Source organism: Somniosus microcephalus, chromosome 10 (genome assembly GCF_052327205.1).
Source record: "Somniosus microcephalus isolate GS21.2 chromosome 10, FLI_Smic_1.0, whole genome shotgun sequence".
Lineage (NCBI taxonomy): Eukaryota > Metazoa > Chordata > Chondrichthyes > Squaliformes > Somniosidae > Somniosus > Somniosus microcephalus.
The window spans coordinates 60,138,501-60,154,568 of NC_140996.1; the positions used below are offsets into that span (position 1 = coordinate 60,138,501).

The 16,068-nt window shown below is 45.1% G+C and overlaps 1 protein-coding gene across 1 annotated transcript in view; it reads left to right on the top strand.

Annotated features, from left to right (window-relative positions):
- LOC147111518 (glypican-6-like) overlaps positions 1–16,068 on the top strand; it is a 1,374,066-nt gene that overhangs the window by 738,475 nt on the left and 619,523 nt on the right. Inside the window, exon 3 of the mRNA XM_085998560.1 lies at positions 15,514–15,905. Within this exon, the coding sequence (XP_085854686.1) occupies positions 15,514–15,905 (392 nt within the window). The remainder of the gene's footprint in view (positions 1–15,513; positions 15,906–16,068) is intronic.

Genomic DNA, 16,068 nt, shown 5'->3' on the forward strand with positions numbered 1-16,068 from the left:
TTGGGTTGTGGGTGCTTATTATACTTTGGAGAGTAAATTCTTCTCCATTTTTTCCCTTTGGCTCCCTGAGCCACCATCACATGCACCTTGACAGGTGTATGGGCAGCTTAGTCCCAGGCCTCTGCCAGTGCAGACCTGAACCAGGTTTTATCAAGTGCACGAGTGTGTTCAAGGTATGATGCTGCTGATGATTTTCCTTGCATCTGGAAACCATCTGTCCTCATCACGGTGGCATAATGGTTAGCACTGTTGCCTCACAGCGCCAGGGACCCGGGTTCGAATCCGGCCTCGGGTGACTGTCTGTGTGGAGTTTGCACATTCTCCCCGTGTTTGCGTGGGTTTCCTCCGGGTGCTCCGGTTTCCTCCCACAGTCCAAAGATGTGCGGGTTAGGTTGATTGGCTATGATAAATTGACCCTTAGTGTTAGGGGGATTAAATACGTGGGGTTACGGGGATAGGGTGGGATATGTGTTGGTGTAGGGGTTACGGGGATCGGGTGGGATATGCGTCGGTGCAGGCTCGATGGGCCGAAATGGCCTCTATCTGCACTGTGGGGTTTCTGTGATTTCTGTGATCTCAGTGTTACCCCACAAACACACAACTAAGATTGGAAACTCGATGGAGTGAGCAATTGAACTTGAGACCCACAATGCCATGATTCAAAGCATTATTCCTCCAAGTCACTGCTTCCTGCACCATATAAATCTTTAAATTAATTTCAAAATATATCTTGTCGAAAAAGTTAATCTTTGGGAGGGATGAGGTTAAGTTGTCAATTCACTGTCTTTAATTAATCAAAATTAGTGGCATGTCACAGCTTTAAGTAGGTTGAGTTTTTTTATATGTTGCATGTAGAAAATACCATCCCACGTATAATATTTCTGGGTCAATTAAACATATATGTATTTGGATTCAGCTCTGCTACATGTATTATGGAAATAAATGCAAAAAATTAGACAGTGACACGGACATAACAGAGAGCCACTGATCAGGCACTTGTACAAAAAGGATGTTGTGTAGATAGATTTCTGATTATTTTCATTACAGTATTATGGCTTCCATACAAAAATGAATTGCAATTTGAGAAAAGGATTAAAGGAATTATGTTTCAGCATTGTTCTCAAATCATTATCTGATCATTTTCTGTAGACTATAACTTTTCTTTGGTGCTTTTCCTGTGTGCATACACAAGCCAGAACACCAAGAAAAACATGGAAACAATTAGACTGCTAAGATATTTTGATAAAGTATGTCTATGCAAGACAATCACCAAGGAAACAGAGGAAATTGTGGAATATATAGCAGAAATAGGATAAAGACTCAGTCAACCACGGATGGTATGAGGCATAGGTAAATTTGCCTGGCTTTCAGGGATAACATAGATATGTGTCGAAAGAGAATTTCTATTTTCTCAGACGATGCTGTGATCCAGCAGGGAACTGAGTTCACAGAGAGGTGAGAGGGCGCATCTTGGGTAATTGCTGGGCTGCAGTCTCGGAATTTCTCAGAAACATTCCCTGCAGATGCCACTCCCCACTGGAATCATCCTTAATATGTACATTTACCATTTTTGCTAAAGTTAGCGAGAAAAGTATAACCCTAGATGATCTGCAGAATCAATCTGAGGCTTAGGAGGAACTCTGAGATCTTTCCTTTTCTTTCTTTACATTAAAACTTTGTGCAGCTCTACATGCTTAAAGGCAGTACCACTAGCCAACACATGATGGGAAATGTGTCAAATTCGCAACAGACTGACTTCCCAAATTGAATTACACAGTCATAGTGAGACACCACAGGGAGGTGAAATAAAAACAGAAAATGCTGGAAATAGGCAGAGTCCTGACGAAAAGTCATCAACCTGAAACGTTAACTGTGTTTCTCTCTCCACAGATGCTGCCTGACCTGCTGAGTATTTCCAGCATTTTCTGTTTTTAGTTCAGATTCCCAGCATCTGCAGTATTTTGTTTTTATACCACAGGGAGGTGGCTGTGTCCCAGGGAGAAGAGATGTTAAAGGCCTCTCAAATGAGAGAAAGCTCCTCTGAAGTGCCTGCTTAAGGCAGATATAAATTTTCCTTCTTCTTTGTTTCGACAGCATTAACGTATGAAAGCGCTGGGTATTTTCTTTTTAGCTTTATTGATTTGGAATGTCCTTGCAGCCTGCACCATTGATCACCTATCAACAATCCTCAGTCACATGATGTTTTAATAAACAATGACAAATTGATGTGTCATCTTCAATAATACATGGTGATGTACCATGATTTTCTTAGCAAGTGTCGACAATAAGGATTCTCTTGCCCAAGAGAGAACGCTTTGCTTACAGGCACATGCACAGCTTCCCCAACCCTTGGCAGTTCCAGTTGATATATTTAGAAGTGAATGCAGAAGTGTCTGCACTTTTTAAACATTTAAATCAACTTTAGGTAATTTTAAAAATAGGCAGGAGATCCAAGGGCCCCTTGAGCAGTTTTTAAGCCAGGTGTGACACTGCACTGGAGTTTTACCCCGTAAGGTGGCGAACTCAAGCCATGTGAAGCTGCACTTCTCCAGTGGAAACTCTTTCACAGCACTACAAACAAAATAACCAGCTCGCATTTTTATAGCAGGTTTCCCAACCTCGGGACGTCCCAAAGTGCTTCACAGCTAATGAAATACTTTTGAAGTGTAGTCACTTTTGTAATGTAGGGAAACGCACCCTTAAAGTTGGCAAAGCTGTCAACGAATGCAGTTTATGTATCAACGCTGCACTTCACGGTGGCATAGTGGTTAGCACTGTTGCCTCACAGCGCCAGAGACCCGGGATCGAATCTGGCCTCGGGTGACTGTCTGTGTGGAGTTTGCACATTCTCCCCGTGTTTGTGTGGGTTTTCTCCGGGTGCTCCGGTTTCCTCCCACAGTCCAAAGATGTGCGGGTTAGGTTGATTGGCTATGATAAATTGACCCTTAGTTTTAAGGGGATTAAATACGTGGGGTTACGGGGATAGAGTGGGATATGTGTTGGTGTAGGGGTTACGGGGATCGGGTGGGATATGTGTTGGTGCAGGCTCGATGGGCCGAAATGGCCTCTATCTGCACTGTGGGGTTTCTGTGATTCTGTGATTCTGTGATTTGGTCAGAGTAGCTTCTTCCATTTTAGAAACCTACGTGTTATTCTTGAAGTTTCTTCTCCACCAATACATTAGGATTACAGTGAGCACTTCGCCAGGAATTGTATACAATGAATACATTACTTTGATGACATTTTTTACTATGCCCATCCATAACCTGTGAAATGTCTTTTTTGACTGGGCAAGAACTGTGAATTTGACCACAAAGAATGTGAAAAATGTATAGCCCTCCTCGTACAACAACAGCAACCTACAATGATATAGCACCTTTAACATAGAAAAATGTGCCAAGGCACTTCACAGAGGTGTAATAAAAAGAAATGGACACTGAGCTAAATAAGGAACGGTGGCCAAAAGCTTGGTCAAAAAGGTGGGTTTTAAGTAGGGTTTTAAAGTAGGAGTGGGAGGTGGAGACATGGAGTGGTTTAGGAAAGGAATTCTGGAGCATGGGATCTAGGCTGTTGAAGGCACGACCTCCACTAGTAAGGCAAAAGAAGTCAAGGATACACAAGAGACCAGAGTTAGAGGAACAAGGGTTTGGCCAGGGAGGTTATAGAGCTGGAGGAGGTTGTAGCGATCGAGAAGGGAAAGACCATCAAGGCATTTAAACATGAACAGGAGAATTTTAAATTTGGGGTGCTGGGGGAACGGGAAACAAAGTAGGTCAGCGAAGACAGGGGTTATAAGCAAGCAGGACCTGATGTGGGATAGGATATGAGCAGCAGAATTTTGGATGAGCTGAAATTGCAGAGGGTGGAGAATGGGAAGCCGGCCAGGAGAGCATTGGAACAGTTGAGACTGGAGGTGGCAAAAACATGGATGAGGTTTTAGATGGAAATGCGGATGACTGTTTTAATTGGGGCTATTAAGTTAAACCGTGCACTGCAGAACGTGCTGTTTACATCTTCGGGTTCCCAACCCCCTACGCTTCCCGCACGCACGCAACCCGACTCCAAGGTAAAGATTCCGACTGATGTCTTAAGAGGAAGTCTAAGGCCATTTTGGTGCTGTGGCAGGGGTGAAAACCTGATTGGAGAAATTCAAACATAGAGTTGCAGGAAAGACAGGCACGGATTTGGGAGGTGACAATACATTCAAGGACTTTGGAGAGGAAAGGGAGATTGGAGATAGGGTGGTAATTTGTAAAGACTGAGGTGTCAATGGTGGGTTTATTGAGGAGAGGGCAGCTGATGAAGGTGGTTTTGAAATGGAACGTAACTAAGGCTGTAGATAGGGCTTAAACTAAAAAAAGGAGGGAGGGGTCAGGCGATGGGAAATTTAGAAATCTAAAGAGAAAGGTCAAGGCAATAGAGCAGTGTAGCGATTTGGGTAAAAATAAGCATGTGTGACAGGAAGGGACAAAGGCCTAGAAATTTGGTTGGTAGCACCAGCGATTAGCACCTAAAGAGCCCGAGAATGGGGGCGTTACCCAATTTTCAGGCGGGCGCAGTGAATATAGCGCCACCTCCCATATTGAGTATCCTTTTAGTGCCGGCGCTAACTCTTTTCGCTCGCCCGCGGGCGCAGGCAGATCATGACGTCATTTCAGTGTGCAACGCCTTTTTGGTGCCCTGGATCGGATATTCGGTGGCGCCCGCAACCTTTTCACCTGGCGCTATTAGTGACAGTTGGATGGAGTGTTCCCAGGCCCTTCTCGAACTCGGGGGGCGCTATTTAAAGGGGACAGCAGTAGTATAAAAGCTGCAGCCATTTGGGCTGGCCATTCTGATCGTTGCTGGAGAGAGCTGCTGACCTCCTGTTGGACAGTAATTTTCTCATTGAGCCCTCGGAGGCACTGGCACTGGCAGCTTGAGGGCCCGGCTCCCGAGCTGGTGATGCAGCATATGAAAGCAGGGAGGTGGAAGAGTGGCTTTAGCAAAAGGACAGCTTGGCAGCAAGGGATGCCAGATTGCAGCAAGGCTATGACATGGGTCCACAGTGAGAAAGCATGCTGGTGGGGGGAACAAGTGGAAGGAGACAGTTGTAAAAGGTGAGAACCTTACCATCGCTGTCGACAATGGGGTCGGCAGCTGCAGTGGTTACAGGACCACTCAGACGTCCTCCAAGAATCTGGTGGACTCTCTCCTCGAGATCCGTGAGAGTGACCACTTGTGGAGGTCCTCCACCGGAGCGAAGCTGGTCTTTGCCAATCCTCGCCAGCTTGGACTGCAGGGGAAAGGAGGGGAAGTTATGTTACATGATGCCCTGAGTGATCATCTCATGCCCCCCATGGTGGAAGAGCCCTTACATGATGCCCTGAGAGATCATCTCATGCCCCCCATGGCGCAAGAGCCCTTACATGACGCCTTGAGTCAAATGTGCATGTGTGTGCCCAGAAAGGGCCATGGGTGCTTGCTGGCAGATGGCCAATGGAGCACAGCCCACCCTGTAGCCATAAAGTCAGGTGCAAATGAAGGGATGCAGAAGTTTGCAGAAACAACACTCACCCTCACGACCCGAGTGAGGTCGTTGAATTTCTTTCTGCATTGGACAGGGCTCCTGGTCACCATGCTGCTGGAGATGACCCTCTGGCATACATCCCTCCAAGCTCATCGGTAGTCCTTATGATTCGGCCTCGTGCCATTGTTTGGGTAGAGAACATCTCGCTGGTGCTCCACTGCGGTCACCAATTGCTCCAGAGCCTCATTGGTGAAGCGCTCTGCTCTCTGTCTCACCTTCTCCATCTGGTCCAAGTTTTTAGCGCCAGAGAAGGGCCTGCACCGATTCTGAGGCCTGCAAGGCGAAGAGTGTGGATGCTGAAGCTGACTGACCCACCCCTTTAAGAGCTGGCCGGCGCCTGGAAGTCTCGTGGTCATCAGTAATTGAGCGCACCTGCGCTGCGCCCGTCCGCTCCGATATTGGGTTGCACCGGAAGTTTAGCGCCTTAGGAGTCCCGTGTAACGCCTGAATTCGCGCCTCAATCCCCTTTAGGGGCGATGCAACCCAATATCGCGCCAGGCGGCGATAAGTTTCGTCTGGCTATAAACTTTGCGCAGCGCCAGTTCTAACGCCTCAAGCGGGGCTATACCCAATTTCTAGGCCAAAGAGTTTAATGGTAGCAGTGCAGCAGAGAATAAGGTCAAAGCAGGGAATAATGGTAAAAAAATGTAATTAAAGGCTCTTTATCTGAATGCACAAAGCATTCGTAACAAGCTAGACAAACTAGTGGCACAAATAGAGATAAATGGGTTTGATCTAATAGCCATTACAGAGACATGGTTGCAAGGTGACCAAGGTTTGGAACTAAATGTTCCAGGGTACTTGACGTTTCGAAAAGACAGGCAGAATGGAAAAGGAGGGGGAATAGCCCTGATAATAAAGGATGACATAAGGACAGTAGCGAGAAAGGATCTCTGCTCGGAAGATCAGGAAGTAGAATCAGTATGGGTGGAGATAAGGAATAACAAGGGGCAGAAAACACTGGTAGGAGTAGTATATAGGCCCCCTAAGAGTAGCTATACTGTTGGACGGAATATTAATCAACTAGTAGGAGCTTGCAACAAAGGTAATGCAATAATCTTGGGGGACTTTAATCTTCATATAGACTGGACAAATCAAATTGGCAAAGGTAGTCTGGAGGACGAGTTCATGGAATGCATTCGGGACAGTTTCCTAGAACAATGTCATAGAACCAACCAGGGAACAGGCTATTTTAGATCTTGTATTGTGTAATGAGACCGGGTTAATTAGCAATCTCATAGTAAAGGATCCTCTGGGGCAGAGTGATCATAAAATGATAGAATTTCACATTAATATTGAGAGTGACTTGCCTAAGTCCGAAACTAGTGTCTTAAACTTAAATAAAGCCAATTACATAGGTATGAGGGGCGAGTTGGCTAAGGCAGATTGGAAAAGTAGATTAAAGGGTATGGCAGTAGATAAGCAGTGGCTAGCATTCAAAGAAATATTTCATAATTCTCAACAAAAATACATTCCATTGAGAAACACGGGAAAAGTGATCCAACCATGGCTAACTAAAGAAGTTAAGGATAGCATTAGATTGAAAGAAGAAGCTTATAATGTTGTATTAGAATAATAGTAAGCCTGAGGATTGGAAGAGTTTCAGAAACCAGCAAAGGTTGACCAAAAAATTGATAAAAAGGGGAAAAAATAGAATGAGAGAAAACTAGCAAGAAATATAAAAGCAGATTGTAAGAGTTTCTACATGTATGTAAAAAGGAAAAGAGTAGCAAAAGTAAACATTGGTCCCTTAGAGGCTGAGACAGGAGAAATTATTATGGGGAATAAGGAAATGGCAGAAATGTTAAACAAATATTTTGTATCTGTCTTCACAGTAGAAGACACAAAAGGCATACCAAAAATGTGGGGAACCAAGGGTCTAATGAAGATGTTAAGTACTAGAGAAACTAATGGGACTAAAAGCCGACAAATCCCCTAAACCTGATGGCGTACATCCTAGGGTTCTAAAAGAGGTGGCTGAAGAGATAGTGGATACATTGGTGCTGATCTTCCAAAATTCCCTAAATTCTGGAATGGTTCCAGCTGATTGGAAGGTCGCAAATGTAATACCGCTATTCAAGAAAGGAGGGAGAGAAAAAACAGGGAACTACAGGCCAATTAGCCTGACATCAGTCGTTGGGAAAATGCTGGAATCGATTGTTAAGGAAGTGGTATCTAGCCATTTAGAAAATCATAACATGATTAGGCAGAGTCAACATAGTTTTATGAAAGGGAAATCGTGTTTAAAAATTTATTAGAGTTTTTTGAGGATGTAACTAGCAGGGTAGATAAAGGGGAACCAGTAGATGTAGTATATTTGGATTTACAAAAGGCATTTGATAAGGTTCCACATAATAGGTTATTACACAAGATTAGGGCTCATGGGGTTTGGGGTAATATAGTAGCATGGGTAGAGGATTGGTTAATGGACAGAAAACAGAGAGTAGGGATAAACGGATCCTTTTCAGGTTGGCAGGCTGTAACTAGTGGGCTGCCGCAAGGATCAGTGTTGGGGCGCCAGCTATTTACAATCTATATTAATGACCTAGATGAAGGGACCGAGTGTAATGTATCCAAGTTTGCTGCTCATACAAAGCTAGGTGGGACAGTAAGCTGTGAGGAGAACAAAAAGGGGTTGATTTTCCTGGAGCCATCAGGCGGGGTTTCAGGCGTGTGTGGGGGGGAAATCCCGACATCGGGGGTCGCGACACCATCCCGCCCAAAACCTGCCTCCACATAAGTTTCACAGGGGGCGCCCCGCACTGGGACCCGCCGACCCGAGGCGGGAAGGGATTAGTGCCAATTAACTGCCTGTTAACAGGTAGTTAACAGGCAGTTTTTAGCCTAATCCCTATTTTGAGGGGTGTCATGTGGGATTCCCGATGGCTCAAAACCACGCCAGGTTAGAGCAGGCGGGCCGTCGGGTTGAAGGACTTGGAGGGGTCACGATGTCGGTGTTCAGGTGAGTGATGGGTGCATGAGTGCAAAGGTAAGTGTGTTTGGTGTGTCTAAAGTGTGCAAAGAAGTTTAAATTACCTGTACTTACCTTAACAACCTTTCTTCCTCTAGGTTTCGGCAGTCCATCAATCAGCCAGCACTGAAAGCAAAATGGCTGTGAGCTGTCAAAAGTGACAGCCTTCAGCTTTCATTGCCGGTGACAGTTCTAACTGAGTCTGTGTAGAAGGACTCAGGTTAGAAGTCAGACTGTCAGTGTTTGACAGCTTCAAACAGCTGTGAAACACAGATATTTCATCTGTCAAGACCTCTTGGACTTCAGGAAGTCTAAAGGCGGAGTCACACCCCCATCCACATCCATGGGGCTGTGGTGGAAAGGGTGGACAGCTTTAAGTTTCTCGGAGTCCACATCACGGAAGACCTCTCCTGGTCCCTCAATACCTCCTCTCTGGTGAAGAAGGCCCAGCAGCGCTTATATTTCCTAAGGAGGCTGAAGGGATGTAACCTGTCACCCCTGATCCTCTCTAACTTTTACCGCTGCACAATAGAGAGCATCCTGATGAACTGTATCACAGTATGGTATGGCAGCTGTAGCTACTATGACCGGAAAGCCCTGCAGCGGGTAGTCAAAACTGCCCAACGCATTACCGGCACCCGGCTACCGACCGTAGAGCACATATACCAGAAACGCTGTTTACGGAGGTCACGGACCATCATCAAAGACCCTACCCACCCCAGCCACAGTCTGTTCGCCCTCCTGCCATCTGGGAGACGCTACAGATGCATTCGCACCCGAACGACCAGATTTAGGAACAGCTTCTTTCCCAGGGCTGTCATCCTACTGAACTCCACAAATAAACTCTAAAGCCGGCACATCTGCCAATGCACTTTATTATGGTTATGTTTATGTTAATGTATTACAAGCCAAATGTATGTTGAATGTTTAAATGTCTTAATCTAAATGTACACTCTCGGGAGCCGCAAGCCTACATTTCGTTGTACTGCACTTGTGCACTAACAATGACAATAAAGTTGATTATGATTATGATTATGATTATACTCTCTGGAGTTTAGAAGAATGAGATGTGATCTCATTGAAACATACAAGATTCTGAAGGGGATTGACAGGGTAGATGCTGAGAGGTTGTTTCCCCTGGCTGGAGTGTCTAGAACTAGGGGGCATAGTCTCAGGATAAAGGGTAGGCCATTTTAAGACTGAGATGAGGAGGAATTTCTTCACTCAGAGGGTTGTGAATCTTTGGAATTCTCTGCCGCAGAGGGCTGTGAATGCTGAGTCTTTGAGTATATTCAAGGCTGAGATAGATAGATTTTTGGACTCTAGGGGAATCAAGGGATATGGAGATCGGGCAGGAAAGTGGAGTTGAGGTCGATGATCAGCCATGATATTATTGAATGGCAGAGCAGGCTCAAGGGGCTGTATGGCCTACTTCTGCTCTTATTTCTTATGTTCTTATTAGATTTAGGAGCAGGAGTAGGCCATACAGCCTCTCGAGCCTGCTCCGCCATTCAATAAGATCATGGCTGATCTTTGACCTCAACTCCACTTTCGAGCCCAATCTCCATATTCCTTGATTCCCTTAGAGTCAAAAAATCTATCTATCTCAGCCTTAAATATACTCAATGAATGAGCATCCACTACCCTTTGGGGTAGAGAATTCCAAAGATTCACAACCCTCTGAGTGAAGAAATTTCTCCTCATCTCAGTCTTAAATGGCCGACCCCTTATCTTGAGACTATGCCCCCTAGTTCTAGACTCTCCAGCCACTCTCTACCCTGTCAACCCCCCTCAGCATCTTAAATGTTTCAATGAGATCACCTCTCATTCTTCTAATGGAGGAGGACAGTACCTAATGAAAGCAACCATTTACAATGTCAGCTAACATCAGGCCAGGAAGGGAAGTTGGTTGGTCAGCAGTTTATTGGAATGGAGTTAAAGGAATAGGAAGTGGGCCTCATGGCCGAGAGGAGCTCAGAGAGGACATGAGAGGAGATGGGAGTGAAACTAGAGTCCTGGGCTAGGCCAGAGAGGGAGGTTTAGCTTGATGGGTAGGGGAAAATAGAAGCAGCAGAGGCAGCTGAACAGATGGTCTCAATCTTAGTGACAAATAAGTCCATGTGCTGATTGCATTTGTTGTTGGAGGTGAGGGTGGAGGGGGCAGGGAAAGGAGTTTAAGGAGATGGTTGATATTGGAGCAAAACTGCTAGGTGTTGTCTTTGCTTTACAGAATGATCCTGGATTAGTAGACTGTTTCAGTAGAGGAGACTGAGGCTCAATTGTTCTTGATGTGGTTCAGACAGATCTCATGATGATGTTTGGCTGAATAATGTTTTGAAGGGGGGGGATACCTTTGACTTCACTGCATGAGCAGTAATCTGGCGGAGCAGATCACCCAGCCGTTACAGAACCTGCCTGATTTTCATTCCATTCATTTCAATTAAATGAAAATTGGACGGGTTCTATAATGGGCGAATAATCTGCTTTGCCAGATTACCACCCATGCAGTGATGTTGAAAATTTACCTTTTGGATCTCCTCTTCCAGAACCGACCCTGTTGGAAATTGCTGTAATTCATTTTCTAGTATTTGTTGCTGGAGGTTTAAATTGTAGTCTCATGATAGTTCAATAGAATGTGAGGTATTAGAGAAACAGTACTCCCTCGACAAATATTAGATCAGTTATATAAATGATTGTACTCCCTTTGACCCAGTCTAGTTAGATTCCAACTATTTAAATATTTAAAATTCATCTTTGCTAGCTCTGTTGCTTATTCTGTAAATAATAAAATTAAAAAAGTCAATGCAGTGATGACACCTTCACCCAAAATAGGATTGCTCAGCTGTACACAAGCGACTTTCAAATGTTCTCTGTCAACAAGGATATAATACCTTCTGATCTCTAAAATGGCAGTTGTTTACCCATCTAGATTGAAAATGTATGTTCTATTTTAACAACATTTGTAACCTTGAAACAAACCTGTCATTTCTTGCGGGTGTTAGCACTTTCTGACAGCACTGACGAGCTGGCTATCCCTGAATCATTCCTAATGGAGCAGGTAGAAAATGGGATTCCATCCAAACTTGTTGGGGTCGATTTTCATTGACCCGTGGAGTCGGGATTGGAAGCGTGCGGGGGGGTTAAAGTCCCAAATTCGGGGTCCCGACATCATCCCGCCCCCAACCAGCCTCCATGTAAGTTTCAAAGGAGGTGGGTACCCGCCCCGCACTGGGACCCGCCTACCCAAGGCGGGAAGGGATTAGTTACAATTAACTGCCTGTTAACAGGTAGTTAACAGGCAGTTTTTAGCCTAATCCCTATTTTAAAGCTTGAAGTGTGGGATTCCCGACGGCTGCAAACCACACCAAGTTAGATGAGTCGGGCCGTCGGGTTGAAGGATCGAGATGTCGGTGTTCAGGTGAGTGATGGGTGCATGAGTGCAAAGGTAAGTGTGTTTGGTGTGTCTAAAGTTGTAAAGAAGTTTAAATTACCTGTACTTACCTTTTCAGCCTTCCTTCCTCTAGGTTTTGGGAGACCATCATCTAACCAGCACAGAAAGCAGAATGGCTGCGAACTGTCAAAAGTGACAGCCTGCAGCTTTCTGTGCTGGTGAGATTTCTAACTGAGTCTGTGTAGAAGGACTCAGGTTAGAAGTAAGACGGTCAGTGTTTGACAGCTTCAAACAGCTATGAAACACTGATATTTCATCTGTCAAAACGTCTTGACAGATGAAATTTCAGTCTGTGACGTCACCTGTTGCCGGGTGGCACTTAATTGGCCTGCTGAGCCCGCTGGGCGGGCTCAACAAGGTCAATCAAGTGAAAATCGCGTGGATTGGCCGCATCTCGATGGAGGCGGGACTACAACCCCGAAAGTTGTAGTCCCGCCTCCTTCCCGACTTCTGAATGAAAATCACCCCCGTTACCTTTCAGTGAGATCATGGCAAATGTGATGATCAAATTAGTCTATATTTCAAATATCTTCAAAGAATTTCCTACATAAAGTTTGGTTATATGACAGGGACAATTGAAATAGCTTTTAAAATGGTATCTTGGATTGGAGTTGCATCTGTTAATCAGAAGGTCCAGACTTCATCTGGGCTCAGACAAGGCAAACCGTATCTAGTGGTTCAGAGATCTATCAAATGATTACAATTCAATCAGCCAAATCAGGATATGGCACAGTTAGGCAGCAATTTTCTTAGCGGTGTCGGGATGGTGGCGGGTGAGCTGGTTTCTGGGTTCCGGTCCTGCTCCCAGCTGCAGCTGCTCTGTCAAAGGGATTTTCCCTTAATTGGCCTTGTTAAGCCCGTCCTGCGGGCTTCCCGGCCAATTAACAGGAAGCGGGTTGGATAATGTCATTTGATGACGCGTCATCAGACGGTTTCCTTAAAGGGACCACGGCCACATTGAGTTTGACAGTTGTTCTGTCAGTGTTTGACAGCATTGAGGTGCTGCAAACACTGAAAATCACTGCACAAAGGTGGACGCTTGCTCCCAAGCTCTCCAATGACTCCCTCCATATGCTTATGGAGGGAGTCACAGCACACAGGGAGGTTCTCTTCTCTTCCAAGGGTGGAAGAGTCCCCCCTAGGACACCTGGTTGCACATTGCACAGGAGGGCAAAAGCAGGGATGTTGTCAGGGGTCCCTGGCTGCAGTGGCGCCAAACTTTCAATGATCTCAGTGGATCATGAAACGTTACTGCAAAGACACACTCAACCTCACCCTGTTGTGCCACTCCACCCATCTCCATCACTCTGCCTTCCATACCCTTCTCCTGCACATCCTTACTCACACCGACTTACCTTTCACCTCCACCCAACCCTCTCTATCTACTTTATCACTTCCCCATCTCACTAGTCACCCCTCACACTCACCCTCATCCTACTGCAAGCATACCAACTAACAACACACAAGGGTAGGCACTTGAGAGGTTTAGCCAATGTCCAGGTGAGGTTTCTGGTCATTTGTTGTCCTGCAATGAAATCTATATTTTCAACACTGCCCCTTATTGGATAGACCGGTGCGCACCTTGAGAAGTGTCTTACTGAGTTCCAATGAATGTTGAGACATAACTCCCCGCCCCCCACCCCCCGCTATAGTGATGAGTGTGCATGGAATGGCTTGGACATTAAAGGGATGCTTCACACTGCTGGTGTGGGATGGTGTCAACCTGGTACATCATGAGGCAGCCAGGGTTTACAGCGTCAAGTGAAGTAAATTTGGCCATGGTGGTGCCATCGCTGGCCTCCCAGGCAGCAGTGATGTCGGGGGCTGATGCCCTGTGTCCTGTGCAGCATCAGGTGATGGCGGAGAAGGGTGGTGATGTTGGTGTGCCTGGTGATGTTGGTGTTGGGGCTGATCGTGGAAGGATTCAGAGGACCAAGGTCTGATTTTTTCAAGGCCACTGATGTTGCTGCTTTAGATGGCAGCTGCAGGTGAGATGACAGAAGCAATCTGTCAATGGTGAGAGAGGTTGTTCCAATGAGGTGGCACTGGACATACAGTTGCCTCTAAACATTTGCAAGCTAAAGAAATCTCTATATGTATTACAAATGAAGTAATCAACAGTTTCTGCGCTCTGAAACTGACCATCTGCAACATGGCATCCTTTACACCAATTCTGCAGCTGTTAGCTTATCAGATACATCAGAGTAGACTCAACTCACGCCAGGGTGAGCTGGCGTGTTCCCCGAGCAGCGGGTAACCTGTGGGGGAGCACGTAAAATTGAAAGGAAGCCTCGAAATACCATTAAATTGGCTCTTAACAAGCCATTTAATGAGCTCTATTGCCTCCCCCGCCACTTGGTGTCAGGTCCGTTCTCCACTGACAGACCCGACACCTGGGAGACTCGCGTGGAGGTGAGTTGACAGTGGGTTTCCTACCCGTTGTCAATCTTTGCTATTTTAACAGCAGACCCACCTCCTAACCTGCCCTCTGAGCGCCGGCAAAATTCTGGCCTAAGTTAAACATCTCCTGGAAAACTTGATCCTGGAAAAACTGCTGGCACTGATTGCTCAGCTTTTTCAAGCTCATTCTGTGAAACTATCTGTATCCAAATCTTATATTTTAACTGTCACTTTTAGCCTGTGTTGTTCTATCCAAATGTAATGCAGCAAGTACTGTGGCAATCCACAAGAAGAACAGAGCCAGACCATGATAACTATACACCAAAATTCCACTTTCAGTGGTGTCAACAGTAAACTCCGATGAATGAAAAGTTGTTATAAGATCTGCCACAACAACCTGCTCATTTGTGTTTAAGGGCAAATTGCCAGAAACAGATTAACAATTCTATTTGCATTGTTTGATAGAAGATCTATAACCTGTGCTATTTCTCCAAAGACTTTCTGTGCTCCTATTTGGTCTTCTCAGTACATCTGTCTTTGTTACATTTCTCTCTGGCTGCACCCTGCTGTTTTGCCACCTTATGCAAATATACAAAATACCATCAGTGAATTAGTCCAGACAGACCTCCCCACTGGGACCATGTCCTGAACACCAGTGCACACGCCAGTACTTTTGTCTCTTAAACAACTTAAATGGAAATTGATAGTGCCAGCATCACAATAATGGATGTCAGCATACTGGGGTATCACAACAACCTAGTGTGCCACTACATCCTGCTTCATACCACGTGACAAAAAGACCACCATAGATGATTCACACCAAGGATTTCTTTTAATGTTTAAATGTTGCCATTCATAAGCGAAGCATGTACATTGTATGAATAAATACTGTATATCACGCAGTTAAATACAATGTTGAATGAGACTAACATAATTATTTTTTAATTGGTGCCTCCGAGTTTTGCTCATGGCAGAAGTGTTGGATTCAAATATCCTCATGTATAATATCCTTTATATATATGTGCATTTTTAATTGCTGCATTATTGATATTTGATCAAGACTACCAAATCTTTTCATTATCTTAAATATAATTCCCTAATATCTGCTTTTTATTCTTACAGAATTCTTCAGAGAACTCTTGGAAAATTCTGAGAAGTCACTGAATGACATGTTTATACGGACATATGGCCGATTGTACATGCAGAATTCTGAAGTGTTCCAGGATCTCTTCACAGAACTAAAGCGGTACTACACAGGTGGCAATGTAAACCTGGAAGAGATGCTCAATGATTTCTGGGCCCGTTTACTGGAACGTATGTTCCAGCTGGTAAACCCCCAGTACCATTTCACAGAGGACTACCTCGAATGTATCAGCAAATACACCGACCAGCTCAAGCCATTTGGAGACGTGCCTCGAAAGCTGAAGATACAGGTGACAAGGGCTTTTATTGCAGCTCGGACCTTTGTGCAGGGTTTGACTGTTGGCAGGGAAGTTGCCAACAGAGTATCAAAGGTAAGAGAAGAATTCCTCCAGTTGGGTATTGCACATGTCATTCACAAAACCTAAACATTAGCTCCACATTGACACAGCAGTATTTAAACTGGTACCTGACAGTCAGTAATTTAGAAGTGTATAGATTTACATAGAACTACATAGAATATAAAGCACAGAAACA